This window comes from Eleutherodactylus coqui, chromosome 12 (assembly GCF_035609145.1).
Source record: "Eleutherodactylus coqui strain aEleCoq1 chromosome 12, aEleCoq1.hap1, whole genome shotgun sequence".
NCBI classification, from domain to species: Eukaryota; Metazoa; Chordata; class Amphibia; order Anura; family Eleutherodactylidae; genus Eleutherodactylus; species Eleutherodactylus coqui.
In genome coordinates, this window is record NC_089848.1 from 103,526,867 (window position 1) to 103,543,656 (window position 16,790).

Sequence of the window (16,790 nt, forward strand, 5' to 3'; positions counted from 1 at the left end):
GTTACAGAAAGCTGAAATGCTAAATTACAATTAGTAGCAATGAGGACAAATCAAATGAAAAACGAATGAGAATAAATGAGATAAAGTATAAAAACCATTAAAAAAATATATATATTGCCGGTAAATATTTCATCTGTAGGTAAAAGCAGATTGGTTTATGTGTAGAGGCATTTATCCAATTACCGACATGTTAAAGGAACTACAATAGCTAGATCTCATAAAGAGTAAATCTATAAACGAGCGCACATCCCAGACGTCACTCCTGAACGCAGCACTACTGTAGTATCGGTACTCATGAAAACACCGTGTGGTGACTGTGAATACGTTTCCGGATCATGCAGGGATAATACAAATGATTGGAGGACGCTTGTATAGATATAGTACACATTAATGGAGAGGATTAGCCACCAAATGCAGGAATCACTGGAAACTTATGTAATTTGCATAATCAGCGCCAGAGGGGCGATGGAATGCCAATGGACAGAGCCAGAGGGGCAATAGAATGCCAATGGACAGAGCCAGAGGGGCAATGGAATGCTGATGTGTGTAGAGGAGGTGAAGTACCAAAGTATGTGGCAGAGAAAACCTCATGAGACAGAGGTATGGCTTACTGGAGGTCAGATAAGCGGATGAACTCATAGACTGGTAGAGTTGGAAGGGACCTCCAGGGTCATCAGGTTCAATCCCCTGCCTAATGCAGGATTCACTAAATCATCCCAGACAGATATTTGTCCAGCCTTTGTTTGAACACTTCCATTGAGGGGAGAACTCACCACCTCCCGTGGTAACCTGTTCCACTCATTGATCACCCTCACTGTCTAATATCTAATCTGTGTCTCCTCCCTTTCGGTTTCATCCCATTGCTTCTAGTCTTTCCTTGTGCAGATGAAAATAGGGCTGATCCCTCTGCACTGTGACAGCTCTTCAGATATTTGTAGACAGCTATTAGGTCTCCTCTCAGCCTTCTCTTCTGCAAGCTAAACATTCCCAGATCCTTTAACCGTTCCTCATAGGACATAATTTGCAGACCGCTCACCATCTTGGTAACTTTTCTCTGAACTTGTTCCAGTTTGTCTATATCTTTTTTAAAGTGGTGTGCCCAGAACTGGACACAGTATTCCAGATGAGGTCTGACTAAGGAAGAGTAGAGGGGATAATGACCTCACGTGGTCTAGACTCTATGCTTCTCTTAATACATCCCAGAATTGTATTTGCCTTTTTGGCTGCTGCATCACATTGTTGACTCATGTTCAGTCTATGATCTATTAGAATATCCAAATCTTATTCACATGTGCTGCTGCTTAGCACTCCCCTCTGCAACAGCCCGCTCACCCACAGCGCACCCGAGTACTTTTCACCCGAGTAGTGAAGTACTCGAAAATCATGGTGCTCGATTGCGAAATCGCCCTTACCGAGTACGTTCGCTCATCTCTAGTCTTGAGACGTATTACTTATTCATTTATCTATTTACTTATATCAAATATCCTTTTTATTGGACTTCTTAATCAGTCTTTCAATTTTACTTTGTAATTTTGTCCTTCCTTATTTATTTATTTTTACCCCTCTTTATTTTCTGTCTTTTTTATTCTCTGAATATACACGTCTTTCTGTATATTATTATTATTTATGGTGCTCTAGCCATCTCTGGTGAAGGGTCTGGTCCCCGAAATGCTACAGGGTACAGTTTGTTAATCAACAAACAGAAATCAGGTTTCCTTGTTTCAATGAGCCTTCTGTTATAAGGGTTGTGCCTATAGGCCATTATTTCCAGTTAATTTGTACATGAGGATTAACATTATATGTGGCCGTTATATGACTTGTATCCTGCATTTAGCACCAGTTTTCCCTCTCTGCACGCTCTCTCTGACTCTGTCTTCCCTGAGCTGGTGGGTGTAGACTGCTGTAATGGTGCCTCTAATATACTACACACAGAGGAGAGCTTGTGCTCTCTTCTTTGTTTCTATGGTGGGTGTAGACTGCTGCTATGTTGTCCCCATACACTGCACACATAGGAGAACAGGATCTCTTCTCTATCTCTGAGCTGGTGGGTGTAGACTGCTGCTATGATGTCTCCATACACTGCACATATAGGAGAGCAGGATCTCCTCTTCTCTCTGAGCTGGTGGGTGTAGACTGCTGCTATGATGTCTCCATACACTGCACATATAGGAGAGCAGGATCTCTTCTCTATCTCTGAGCTGGTGGGTGTAAACTGCTGCTATGATGTCCCCATACACTGCACACATAGGAGAGCAGGATCTCCTCTTCTCTATCTCTGAGCTGGTGAGTGTAGACGGCTGCTATGATGTCTCCATACACTGCACACATAGGAGAGCAGGATCTCTTTTCTTTCTCTGAGCTGGTGGGTGTAGACTGCTGCTATGATGTCTCCATACACTGCACACATAGGAGAGCAGGATCTCCTCTTCTCTATCTCTGAGCTGGTGAGTGTAGACGGCTGCTATGATGTCTCCATACACTGCACACATAGGAGAGCAGGATCTCTTTTCTTTCTCTGAGCTGGTGGGTGTAGACTGCTGCTATGATGTCTCCATACACTGCACACATAGGAGAGCAGGATCTATTCTCTATCTCTGAGCTGGTGGGTGTAGACTGCCGCTATGATGTCTCCTTACACTGTATATATAGGGAAGCAGGATCTCTTCTCTACCTCTGAGCTGGTGGGTATAGACAGGAATTTCAGTGGAGTGCGGTTTTTAAACCGTTTTAAGAATTTAAACTTTTTAAAAAGGTCCCAAAATTTGTCAAAAATCTCACTCCAGTAGCTGGGTGCTGTACAAAGGGACTCCACATCTCTAGACATATTTAAAGATGCAACAAATTTATCAACATTGTGTGACATTTGATAAATTTGCCACATTTTAAACTGGAGTAGGGGAAAAAGTTGCCAGAAAACCGGTGTCAAAAATTCTCCTGATGATAAATTCCCCCCATTGTATGTCCAAAGAAATCTTCCAACCTTGATGACTGATAGCATCAACTATATACAATTACTTGCCTAAGAAATAATAAAAACCTGAAAACGGCAAAACAATAAAAAATAACAATTGTAAAAAATATACAAACTGCAAAGCAACACACACAAAGGGGCCCACGGCTCCGACCCTAGAAGGATATCATTCTGCAGATATTTCCACATCTCTGAAAAAATGACAGACAATAGTTCTCTAAATACTGTTTTTTTTGCACAATGGATTTAATTGCTAGTGGTAATAGAAGAAGTAACGATCCAGTCTGAGGAGTAAAACTCAACAACTTTATTAATCATGATAAAACCAGCTAGCAAATCAGATGATCGCAGACCTCCTACACGTTTCAAACTAAACAATTCTCCTCGGACTGGAACCTTACTTCTCCTATTGTTTGTATAGTCGGCTTCACGAAGACAACGCAGCCGATAGCGGCGGCATCGAGTGTATCACTCTGCCGTTTGAGGTTAGGGATTTGCCTCTCCTCCAGTCAACAGAGATGGTCAAGGGATCGGCAGCAGTCATAAGTGGCCGATCCCCAACCACAAACGGTGGCCTACATTCAATGCCACCACTGCTTACTCTTCATGAAGCTATACCACGTATGATCCAGAGAGGAGTTTACCTATGAGGGACGGTATTTTCGACACATCCGCACATGCAGGAGGTATTGCGTTTTGGGTTTATTGCTAGTGGTTTATAATCGGCCTTCTTGCAGCTAGGTTTAAGAGTTTAAAGGAAGTTTAGATTCCTGTGATATAACAACAACTTATGGAAAGGGGCGGTGGAGAAAACCACATCGTCAGTAAGAAATAGCAAACACATGTTTCTAATACCTTACGTTCAACAGCCCTCATCCCACATTCTAATTGTGATCCACCGCGGCCGCTGCGGGGCCAAGAAAACGTATCCTCTATTGGAAGGACAGGATTGTACATGGCAGCCGTCCTGTATTTATAATGTGCTTCCAGAAGCAAAAAAAATAGCAAGACTAGATGTGAAATGTGCAAAGAATGTTCTTGGCAGCTGTAGAGCAGTCGTGGGTAAAGGGGTTAGCGTCTTTCAGCACTGCCCATGTTGGGTATCTATAATTACACATGCCGGACGCCCGCGCTGTAATGGGATCAGTATGTCCATGCTCTGCATGATATTAAGTGCAGCATCCAGGTATCTATGATGTGAACTGTAGATGTACACTAAACCGCTTTTACCCGTTTACAATCACAATGGATTTGGTAAAAAGAAACCCGCGGAGAAGCTTAAAGGACCAAAGTGGGGATTTACAGGAGCGAACCGTTGGCCACCTAAGTGTGTTCTTTAGCAGTGCCTTCTGTATTCCCAATCCCTGGTAAGAGCTGAAAGGAGCCCAAAGTGATCCGTACACAAGAAGTAGCGCGCGGCTGCAACGGTTTATGGATTAAAGCTTCCATACAATGGATTATAGTTAAACATTCAGATTCTGTGATTTATCAGTTTCTTATATTGACATCCAGAGCCATGTGCCATGCCCCATATGGAGAGCGGTGCTTGTACACAAAGCCCTGTACTGCAGCAGTAGATTAACCCTTTTCAATCCAATTTGCATCCTGCTTTTCCTAGGGGGCTTACTCTTTTTCTGCCATTATACAACAGCGCTATCTGCTGGCTAAAGCCAGTACTGCATGATGTGACACGTTGGATAGGCTCCGACAGCAGAGAGGCTGGCAATATACAGTAAGAGAACCCTGACAGATGTCTTCCAACATCGGAGCTGTACAGCCTTAAATCATGTCTTCAGACGTCAGACAGTGGATTGGAAAGGGTTAATAGTACATAACATGCTCTCCGTGCACTCAGACGCGATATGAAAGCTGAGCTGTAAGTTTCAAATATTCAAGTATATTATATATACTTATATATAAAACTGTGTATAAGTAAAGTTTGCAACGTAAAAGGGGTTATCCAGTTCTAAACTACCGTTGGTCTATCCTGAGTATAGACCATCAGTAGTAGATCGGCAGTGACCTGGGACCCCCTTCCATTAGCTGTTCTCTGGGCTGTTGCACTCCTGCATTGCGCCAATTTCAGCAGCAGCTCTGTTCTGTTTGCAGTGGCCAAAAACTTTGCCTGCAATACCAAGCTGGGCCACTGCGGTGAGAATGGAGCCGTCTGCTTCCTGCTAGAGTCAGACCAGTGCAGGAGGATGAACAGTTGATTGGCAGGAGTGCCAGGTGATGGTCTCCCGCTGATCTACTATAGATGACTTATCCTGATGATACGCCATCAATAGATTACAACTTCTTTAACAGCTTCCTGATGGAAGTAGAGGGATTGAAGAGGTTCAGCCAGGATTTAAAATTATCCCTTATCTAAATGATAAGAGGATAGGTTTCAGATCGGTGTGGGGGTCTGACCACTGGAATCCCCATTGATCCTCAGAATGGGGGTCCCAAAGGTTCCTGCCTGAATGGAGTATGTGCACTGCTGCTCCATTCATTTCAAGGGGACTGCTAGAGGTAGCCAAGTTCAGGTGTTTTCATGGAGGGGCCCCAGTACTTGGGATCAGTGGGGGGGATCAGTGGTGAATGGTGATACTTCCACCAATCAAAAGGTACCCCCCCGTCCTTCCCCCCCAGGCACACACCCTCCTGCAATGTTTCTTTCTATCATGTCCCTCAAAGTCCTCAGGACCTGACTGCTATTTCTTCTCAGAAACACTATTAGTGCAGCCACAAGGTGGCAGCATGGGACTCAGCAAGCCAAACAGCGGGGAAGCAGACTATGGAGGGGACTGGCACTGAAAAGGGGATATCACAAAATCTGTTGCTGCCCTGCATATATCTGTCCCTCTATCCAATCTCATTGGAAGTTACGGAATTTGCTGTAGCTACAATATCACATTTTTGCAATATACAGAATAGAAAAACGGAATAGCCACTTTATTGGAGATGCCCAATGAATAGTGCAGTGGACCTCCTTTGGCCTGTGTAGCAATTCATCGTGGTGTCCATCCACAAGTGTCAGAGGACCCGGTATACGCCAATAAAGCCTTCCCCACACCATTATTCCACCTCCACCGGCCTGACAGGAAAGGGTCATCGATTCATGCTGCTTGTGCCAAATTCTGACCTATTATCAGCACGGTGCATCAGAAACCTGGATTAATTTGATAAGGTAGATATTTTCCACCTCTCACAGATCCAGTTTTTCTGCTCTTTTGCCCGCTGGAGTCTCATATTTCTGTTTCCCTTAGGCACAATGGTGTTGAAACTCATTGTCTACGATTATAGTCCATCCATTGTAAGGAATGGCGAACTGTGTGCTCAGACACATTAGTTGGAGCACCAGCGCTGTATTTGACTGCTCCTCACTGTATAGTACCGGTAGGTCAAACCGATTCTTGACACCCTCCTCTGACCCCTTCAGTGATGAGTTGTTTCCATCCACATGATCCCCTTTCTCTGGATGTTTCCTCAATCACACCATTCTCAGTATACTCTCTACTCTGTTACATGAGAAAACCCCACAAGGTTGGCAGTGACATCCCGGCCCTGACTAGTCTGGCACCGATGACCGAACCTCATTGGAATCACTCAGATCGCTGGATTTTCCCAACTAAAGTGGACTCGCACTGAAACTAAGCCGCAGGAAACTCGTCACAGAATTTTATGCTGCACTCCGGTGTCACGGCTCTAATTTGCATACAGGGAAGCTGCAATTCTGAAACGCCCGTGGGCTCTAATAAAGCGGTCACTCAGCGTATGAAGTCAGACAAGACGCAGCGTTGCTTCTAGGAAAGAAGGTCTCGGTACATACGGCACCAAATAGCTCCGTAAGATGTACGCTGCAGTATAAGTCTCAGGCAGGGTCTGCCAGCACGAGGTTGAAGTGAAGACGATGGTGGAGAGTCACTTGTTAAAGGCCATAGAGAACCTAGTCGCCCTACAAGCATGGATAGGAGAACAAGCTGCTGTGAAATATTGCTCTATGGACATGGGAAAAACTGTGCAAGTGCGTTCCTGCCCAACCATCAGGACAGCCACCTCTTGGGTATCGCCCAACGCCTGTCTCCATACACTGCAAAGAGCCTTACATTGTAGAGGAACAGTCTGTAACAACTACTGAGAACTGAGTAACATCTGAATTTCGGGGTATTTGACAAACTGCTGCCAATGTGCATACAGACGGCTAACTCTTCCAACTTTGGGGGACATTTAGGGTAGGTTTACACATAGCAGAAACTGCGTCAAAATACACAGCATTTCCACAAAATAAATGGCATCTAAATCAGCACCATTGGTGGGGTTGTGGCTCAAAAACAGCTGCGCCGCATCCGCAGTGGATTTCAGAAGATACCGCGCTCTCCTCACCTCCGGCGTCTTTGCGTTCTCCGTGCTTCCTTCACTTGGTGGCCTCGAGTGAGCGCAGCGCCACTGGTCAGGTTTTTTTCCTCTTATGTGACTACCCGGTATATGGGAAAGTGTGTTGCTAACCCGTTTTACGTGAAACATAATGAACCGGAGACGGTCAGTCACCTGCTAGTGACCGTTACTATTAACCCTTTGCAAACCAATTTTGGATTCAGGGTTTCCTGGGGGGGGGGCTTTCTCTTCCTGCCATTATACAATGGCGCCATCTGCTGGTTAGAGCCAGTACTGTGGTATAGGACATGCTGGAGAGGCCCCCCCCCCCCCCCGACAACAGAGCGGCCAGTAATATACAGTAAGAATACCCTGCCAGACGTCTACCGACATCGAAACTGTGTACAGCCTTCAATCAGAATGTCTTCAGAAGTCAGACAGTGGATTGGAAAGGGTTAATAAAGCAGTTTTGAGCATTGACGATGTCCAGCTTTACTACCCACGTAAGGCTGCTCCGATATGGTGCCGTGCCTTGGGTCCACTACCATTAGCAGCAAGGCCAACCGAAACCTGAACCCGGCCATGAGAGTCTCCTTTATTTGATGCCATCGTGTAAGGACAAGGCCACCTTGACCCCGGTGATGGTCCAGCCACTGACTCAAACGGAGGTAAGCCTCCTGGCTCTCCTACATGAATCGGACCCCTTCACCAGCTTGGCTGCCTCTGCTGGATGGGGATCAACCCCAGCCCGAACTTTGATCCATCACCACATATTCACAACGGCTACATCTTAAAGACTGAACTGATACAGAAGATCATAGAGGGGTTCTGGCTCATCCCTTCTTGTTGCCTTCTGCAGAGGAGGAGTTTTTTTTGTAAGATATACTCCACAAACTGCAAACTAGATCAGGGTCCCAGGTCACGAATGTTCCCGGAATGGAAAGTATTGCTGCAGAAGGCAGGTAATGATTAGTGCTGGAGTAAAGCAAGGAGGAAAGAAGCATTTGCAACAGTACAAGGAAATAACGAGACACAAGGGTAGATCCATTGCACAGTATTCAGAGCAGTCGGTGTGAAATGGGTCTCTGAAGCCATTACGGATGTCATTACAGGCTGCGGAGATCTGCTCTAAATAGTGACATATTTAACAATTTATATTCCAAAACTTCAGCTCGCCCGTAAACTACGGCCTTTAATTATGCATAAGATAAAATTGCTGTAGTAAACGGGGCGTTCGGGACCGAGCCTGGAGCAAAAAATGTATGGAGCCCAGGAGAACGTCTACGATGGTCCCTATAACACTGCGAGGGTGGTGGGAAAAAACACCGGACAAAGGAAGCGTCCATATCAGAGCGCCAGAAGCTAATCAATACCCCCAGTTATGATTAGCAGTGTATGGCGGTATTAATTGGGAATCAAACAGTATATTAAAGGGGTATTCCCATCTCGGCTTTTCATAGCCAAGATGGGAAACCGCTGTTATGGCTACCGGTCACCCAGCCGAATCCTACAGAAAGAGCCAAGCGGAATTACCAAAACAGTGTAGCGCGATGTGCCGTAGCTTCCGTTTACTTCAACGAGAGCTATGAGAACAGCGCTACACACTCGGCTCAGGTGGTCGAAATAACGCGTCTGGGTTTTCCCATATCGTGAAAAGCCAGAATGGGAAAACACCTTTAAGGGGGAAATATATGGTAGTATTTAAGGAAGTATTATTTGGACACTAGTGGCATTATGTGGTCTGTAACCGGGAGTGTCATCTTAGCACTATATGGCGGTATTACACAGAATGAGTCAGCAGAAAATGACCTTCTATAAATCATATTTTTGTTTAAAACATGTGCCTTCATTTTGATGCTTTCGAGCATTTAACCATCACAGGGACTTCACTGCCTTCTTGGCACTTCATAAGGTTTTACATTTTTTAATACCCTCATTGGACGTGTAGTAATAATGTATTTGTGCAGCTTCTCTCCTGGGTCATCAATAGGATCTAGTAGTATTCAGTCGGCGGAGTAGAAGAGTGGCCGATGGGCTAGAATCTGAGCAGTCATGTTACAAATCGTTGTGTCGCCCCGGCCTAAGGAGCATGGGGGGAATTTTTAAAGACCAACATTTTAAATGACAGTCTTATGATCTCCCCGACGCATGAGGTGCCTAATATATGTATAGGTGCTCAGTAGAGATGAGCGAGCGTACTCGGTTCGGGTGTTTTTGCACTCTAGCACCGCTTTTTCCGAGTAACTCACTACTCGGACGAAAAGATTCAGGGGGCAGCGTGGTGGAGCGGGGGGTAGCAGTGGGGAACAGGGGGAAGCACTCTCTCCCCCACCCCCCACCCCCACTCCCCTCTGCAACCCCCCGCTCACCCCCGGCCCCTCCCGAATCTTTTCGTCCGAGTAGTCAATTACTCGGAAAAAGCGGTGCTCGAGTGCAAAAACACCCGAACCGAGTACGTTCCCTCATCTCTAGTGCTCGGCTCTTCATGTATCAGATGCAGCTCAGCTCCCCTGTGCGCCTGCAAAAAAATCTATGCCAGATTCAATCTGGCGTACATTTCTGGTTTATTTGACGCCAGTTTCTGGTGTAAATTATACATATATTTGTTGGCCACGCCCCTTCCTGACAAGTCCCACTTTTTTTTTTTTTCAACAAGTTGCACATTTTTGTACGGTCCCCACTTAAGCAAAAATTTGCGACTGTTTAACACCATAAACTGCCATAAAGGGTTTATGAATGCCCCCCGATGTGTTTAATCAAGTAGCCCACATACCGGTCATGTCGTAATGCTCTCATATCCACATACACTGTTGTTGGATCCGGTCCGGATGTTCCCTGCAACAGTAAATGATAACAAATAGTTAAAGTGCATTGAATATTCTACAGTTACAAAAAGACAATAATCACGTAAAAGGACGGGGTGCTCATCTCAAGCTACATCCTTAGGTATAATAATCCCTATGTGGCGAGTATAGAAGGGAAAATACTTCCGGTTCTTTCATGGATTTAAAGGGATTATCCAGGTGCAAAAAAAGTAGCTGCAAATTTGATAAAACTAAAAAAGAACCGACCGGTGCTCCCCAGTTCTCCGCACTGACAATCCAGCACTGGTTTTACTACAGCCATCCTGATCATTAGACTGCTGCAGCCAATCAATGGCCACAGAGGTCACATGACATGCTACTGGCATTATCACTCAGCAATGGGGCCCCTTGATGCCAGGAGTACGGCACTTGACTGCAGCAGTAGTCATCAGCATTACAAAGTATTGCTGCTGCCCACTCGTAAACAGAGATTGGTGGAGGACTGTGGTACCGGACCGGCGGGTCAAAGAATGGGTGAGTAGTGTTTTTATCACTTTTACGGAAATTTCTTTTAGCTGGATAACCACTTCAAGTCTTTCCCCTATTCTTCTGTAACTCTGCCAGTTTTCTATTAGAAGAAACAAAGAAACTAGGTGCAGTAATATGGAACTATACTGGAATCCTGAAGAGGTTACGGTTGAGCCAAGGAGGCAAGAGACTAAACCATGATGACTAGATGGAAGTGCTGCCAGCGAGGTGAATGCCTTACTAAGAGTAGCTAGGGGTGATGACAGACACAAATGTTAAAACTGGTGTGTGGCACAACCTTCATGAATTATGCGTTTGGCAAGGAGAAAGGATTACATTTTTTCTGTATTTAATACTCAACCATCAATAAAACACGTTTCGAGGCAGAGAGTCTCTTCTTCAGTCAAGCTGAGGTTAGAGGTTGGGGATAAGCCTTTAGCAGCACGGCTGCACGCACATCGCTGCTCATCCTAGTTGGTGCCTTATTCCCAACCTCTATAATGCACAGCTACGCCTACCTACAAGCCACAGCTGTCCAATGCTACTGCAAAGCGTATGGAGCGACCAGCTTACTTACAGCTCCGTACCCCAACAAAGCATCCTGGCGAACGTCCCAGGTAGTGGAACCCACCTCTCTGCTCTTAATAACCTATACTGAAAATGGGTCAATCAGAGGCGGGACTTGAAGCTTCTGGGCCCCAATGCAAAGCCTGTAACAGGGCCCCCAACTATAACGCTTTATTCATAGTACTGGGCTCACTATATATATACCCGGGGCCCGGGTGCAACCGCATCTCCTATAGTTATGCCAGTGGGGTCAAGCAATCCTCAGAGCAGGAGAACCCCTTTAAGGACAGCTGTGCCGTAACATCTTGGGGCTGTATTGGCAGCCATATTGGGCATCAGCCAACTGATCTATATAACTAAGAAATAGCCAGAATAACTTGAAAGCGGAAAACTCAAAAACTTTTAAACTTCCATTGAATCGCATCAAGTTTGTAGACCCCTAGTTGTAATGAAGCCAACGCTATATTGTAAAGGGAAGAGATAGCAGCAGAGTCAAAAATAACCCGCACCATGATAATATAAAGCGGAATTAAAATGATAAAATATGGAAAAATGTTGTTCTTTTTTTTTTTGCAGTAAGATGTGACAATCTAGCCATGCTATGAGTGGGGCAGCGGAACCCGAGGGACATAAACCGAAGAAATAAAATAAAATCGCCATATCGCTCCACGGGGGCGGCAGATAAAAACAACCTGTGATTTTTGGAAAATGCAGCTAGTAATGTAGAAAGCAAGCAATAATTAACTTGACCGCTAAAGCATGACTATAACATAAGTGCAGGCAATATTCATAAATAGCCAAACTCATGTTCACGGGAAAGCCTTTTGATCTAACCCAGTGAAATTGCCCAGGATCAATCGCGCTCACCGGGAACTGTAATCTGAACTTGGAAAAGCAATAAGGTTCTGTGGTAATGAGTTATGTGCCTGACATAGAGAATAGTAAGTCCCAAGGATGGAGATTAAAGTGGTTTTCTGGGACTAGAATTTTGATGCCCTATCCTTAGAATGAGCGATGAGTAATCAATATCAAATGAGGGGAGATTTCTGGCACGCCTGCTGATCGGGTGCTTGAAGGGGCCATGGCGCTCAGTCAAGGGCTGCAACGTCATGTCTAATGGCCATATGACCCAAGAGCAGCTTATTCAAATGAATGGGATTGAGATGCAATACCAGGCACCACCACTATGTAATGTACAGAGCTGTGACTGGTTCTCAGTCAAGAAGAGCAACACTCAAATCAAACACCAAAACAGCTGATTGGTTGTGTCAGGAGGTGGATTCCACCAGTATAATATTGATAACCTATCTTGAAGGTAGGTCTTCGGTATTTTAGTCTTGATAACCCCTTTAAATGGATTCTCCAGAAGTAGAAAAACAGGGCTGGTTTCTTCCAAAAAGAGTACCACCCCTGCCCACAGGTTGTGTGCGGTATTGCAGCTCAGTCTCAGCTGCCATACCATACACAACCATGAACAGCTATTAGGATGATGGCTGCAGCCATGTTACTGGCAAGTTCACTTCTCCTGTGTACATTGTCATGTGTCGCACTTCTTCGGCATCCATGCTCCCTCGGTCATTGTCTCAGGGTCTCACTTGGCTCTCAGACCCATGGCTCCAAAGTTTTTGACAAGCTGCAGATAGGATTCTGCTCCTATGACAGCAGGTATGTTATACAGTATTCTCATACAAATTGTCCGCTTGTTCTTTGGTTCATTCGCTTTATTAAGTAACATCTAGTTGATTTTGGTATCTTAGTGCTATTAGTGCCCATTGATGTAAGAACCCCCTATACAATCCAGCTGCTGAGTCTTCACAGTATAATGGTCTCCATGTAATACTACATTTCCCCTTCAACAGCCGGCTGGATGAAACATTTTATCTAAATTGGGGTCATCCTGATGAAGCAAACCCTGTAACATGGATTTGTAATAGGCGGTCCTTGGAAAGCCCATAGACTGCGCTAATACTTTTATACTTCTTTATCTTATGCTGTTCCTTTAAGAGGTTTGTGAAATGGGTGACATGGTGGATCTCCCTTGTGAGAAGTCAAGGGTCATGGAAGTATGTATAGGGGAAGTTCCTGCCCTCCACTAGGGGCACAGTATGGTGTCACAACAGGCCTAAGGCCAGAACGCTCCAGAGGGCAGGTCTACCGTAAAAGACCTACTTAGCCGGTTTGTTCAGCTGTGGACATTTGGGGAACCTGGACGAATCTGGACTGCGTCCTAGACGGATCCTAGCAGAGAAAGATGACCTGTGCCATGTACCCGCACCCACTGTCATCTGCTGCGTTGACAAGTTAACCAGTTACTGCATTAAAAGGAACCGGTCAAAGTTATGGTGCTGTTAGAGGCGGTAAAGTGGGATGGATGATGTATTTTTTTATACTCGTTAACTTCTTGGTTCCCACCGCTGAAGTCCGCGCATCGGAAAAAGTCTGACTCTCTTTATTGTCCCGTGTGTGCGCTCTCCTATACAAGTCTGTGTGTACACACGACTCAGAAAACAGTCAGATTTTCGAGCCCCCGCCACATCATTTTTTTAGATGGACACCGTAGAAACTAGAAAGCGGGCAAGTATAAAAAAATACAGGACTTCCTTCCCGGTCACCTCGCCTAACAGCACCATAAGTTAGTTTATGGTACTCTAAGCAGATGACAGGTTCCCTTTAAACAAGTTCAAGCATACAACGGTGTCCTATGTGCGGTGAAGCCCGTGTCAGGGAACGTGTGAGCAGGCTCACTACAGCCATCAAGTGGCCCCTGACTCCAGTGATAATGGAAGGCCGGTACTGATAGATCCCCGAGTAGACCCACAGATGAATACCGGTAAGCAGAACCCTAAACAGGCGTCTGCTAGTCAAGCGCTTATACCCGAACAAGTTGCTCCATGTAAGTCAGCAGGTAGGGGAATTCTTAATCAACATCATCTGTACTATTCGAATGTGGTTCTTCAACTAATTAAAGTGATCAGCACTAATGATACCCCAATGACAACCGAGAGCCCCAGCACTGAGGGACAAAGGCTGTAGTCTACAGTGTAGACCAAGTGATGGTCAGGGAAGAAGAGTGAGTTACACTGGCCTAATGTCACACAGTAGTTTTAGTACAAGCAGAGGTCTCTGGCTCTTGTTGGGACATACATTGAAGGGCCACCTTATTAATGGTCCTGATCCGGTAGCGTGTTGGACCTCCTCTGGACTTCAGAACTACAGGGATTCCTCATGGTGTCCATCCACAGGTATTGGAGGTTCCAAGGTGAAACGTCCCTCACACTATTACTTCACATCCGCCAGCCTGACAGGAAGGGGTCGTCAATTCATGCTCGTGCCAAATTTTGAACCTCCCATCAGCGCGGTGGAATAGGAATCTGGATGCATTTGATCAGGTGATTTTCCGCTGCTCCGTGATACAATTTGTGCGCACTTTTACCCACTGGGGTCTCACCTTTCTTAGACAAAATGGAGCTGGAACTGCTGTTATAGCTCATTGATGCTAAGGAACGAGGAGTTGCACATCTGGACACGTTATTTGGAGCACCATAGTTGTATTCGGCTGCTCTTGACTATGCAACGCCTGTTGGTTAGGACGATTCTTGACATCCTCTGCTGGCCGCTTTGTTGGTGAGTTGTTTTCATCCACAGGACCCCTTTCACTGGATGTTTATCCTCCATCACACAAATCTCGGTATGCTCTCCATGCTGTTGCATAAGAAAACTCTACAAGGCTGGCATTCACTGCACCTATAATGGGGTCATCCAGCTTTCTATTATAGTGCCCAACATAGTAACATAGTATGTAAGGCCGAATGAAGACAATGTCCATCTAGTCCAGCCTGTCTAGCCTCCTGTGTTGATCCAGAGGAAGGCAAAAAACCCCAAGGCCAGAAGCCAATTAGCCCTTTTGGGGGGAAAATTCCTTTCCGACTCCCTAATGGCAATCAGACTAATCCCTGGATCAACCCCTAATAGTTCCTACCTGCCTATATACCCGGATTAACAATTAACCTAAGATTTATATCCTGTAATATCCTTCCCTTCTAGAAAGACATCAAGTCCCCTTTTAAACTCCTCTATGGATTCTGCCATCACCACATCCTCAGGCAGAGAGTTCCACAGTCTAACTGCTCTTACAGTAAAGAACCCATTTCTATGTTGGTGATGAAACCTGCTTTCCTCTAATCGTAGTGGATGCCCTCTTGTTACCGTCGCAGTCCTGGGTATAAACACATCATGGGAGAGATCCTTGTATCATCCCCTCATGTATTAATACATAGTTATTTGGTCGCCCCTTAGCCGTCTTTTTTCTAGAGTAAATAATCCCAGTTTTGGTGCCTCTCTGGGTATTCCAGTCCCGTCATTCCATGTATTAATTTAGTTGCCCTTCTTTGAACCCCCTCAAGCTCTGCAACATCTTTCCTGAGCACCGGTGTCCAGAACTGTGCGCAGTATTCCATGTGGGGCCTGACAAGTGCCTTATATAATGGGAGGATAATGTTCTCGGCCCTCGCCCCTATAGCTCTTGTAATGCACTCGAAGACTTTATTAGCTTTTGCAGAAGCTGACTGGCATTGGTTGCTCCAGTTTAGTCTACAATCCACTAGTACCCCCTGGCCTTTTCCTGGATACAAGCCCTGCACGCAGCACTATTTTTCCAGTAACTTCATGGAATCTGCAATAGTGGCTCCGATTAAAATCTCCAACGCAGATGTGAATGAGCCCTACGGTAAGTAATCAGTTAACAATGGAGGCAACTCCAGCCATACAGATACACACGGAACACAAAGCTCTGAGATCTAAAGACTGACGTATTCAGTGCAGACCAGAGAATTGCAGGAGGTTGAGGAGTTTAATTCCGCGAATCTAATTTATTAATGTGAAATGACTAAGTCCGACCTGCGAGGACCTCTTCCATCCCCAGAGAATTGCTTATTAGCTATTTTATGGTAACATCTCTTTCTTAGAGTCTCTAAATTTGAGCCCAATTTCCGTGTTACACCTCGATACTTGCAAAGATCATTCAGAAAATTGCCTATTGTTCCAATTAATAATAATCCTTGATTTCAGCATCATCGGATCCTTCCACACCCCATAAACATATTGTGAGAGATTTTAACATTTGCATTCTTTAAAGGGGTTGTCTCACCAAAACAACTCATCTATCCACAGGTTGGTCTCCCGAGTCTTCCCATATGAATGGAACTGAGACAGAAGAGCAGGATTAGTGGTGATGCTGCACCACCTACAGTGCCATGGAGATTGAATGGAGCGGCGGTCGTGCATGTGTGGTGCCGCTCCATCCATTTCAGTGAGACCGCCAAAGATAGTAGAGAGCTCTGACTTGGCCATCTCCATTAGCCCCAATGAAATGAATGGAACAGCACTGTGCATACGTGACTCGCGCGCCATTCAATCTCCACGGCACTGTGGTTGGTGCAGCCACTAGAAGAAGGGGACACGAGACCCATGTTCTTTGGATTGATGGTGCTCTTAGTTGTGAGACCCCCATGACCTGTGGATAGGTAATAACAGTCGATTTTGATACAAGCCCTTCAAGGCTG

At 45.3% G+C, this 16,790-nt stretch overlaps 1 protein-coding gene across 4 annotated transcripts in view; it reads right to left on the reverse strand.

Moving 5' to 3' along the window:
* DIP2C (disco interacting protein 2 homolog C) overlaps positions 1-16,790 on the reverse strand; it is a 476,875-nt gene that overhangs the window by 13,133 nt on the left and 446,952 nt on the right. For all 4 annotated transcript variants that reach the window (XM_066585296.1, XM_066585294.1, XM_066585295.1 and 1 more), the window contains one exon: positions 10,104-10,165. In XM_066585296.1, coding sequence (XP_066441393.1) covers positions 10,104-10,165 — 62 coding nt within the window. The remainder of the gene's footprint in view (positions 1-10,103; positions 10,166-16,790) is intronic.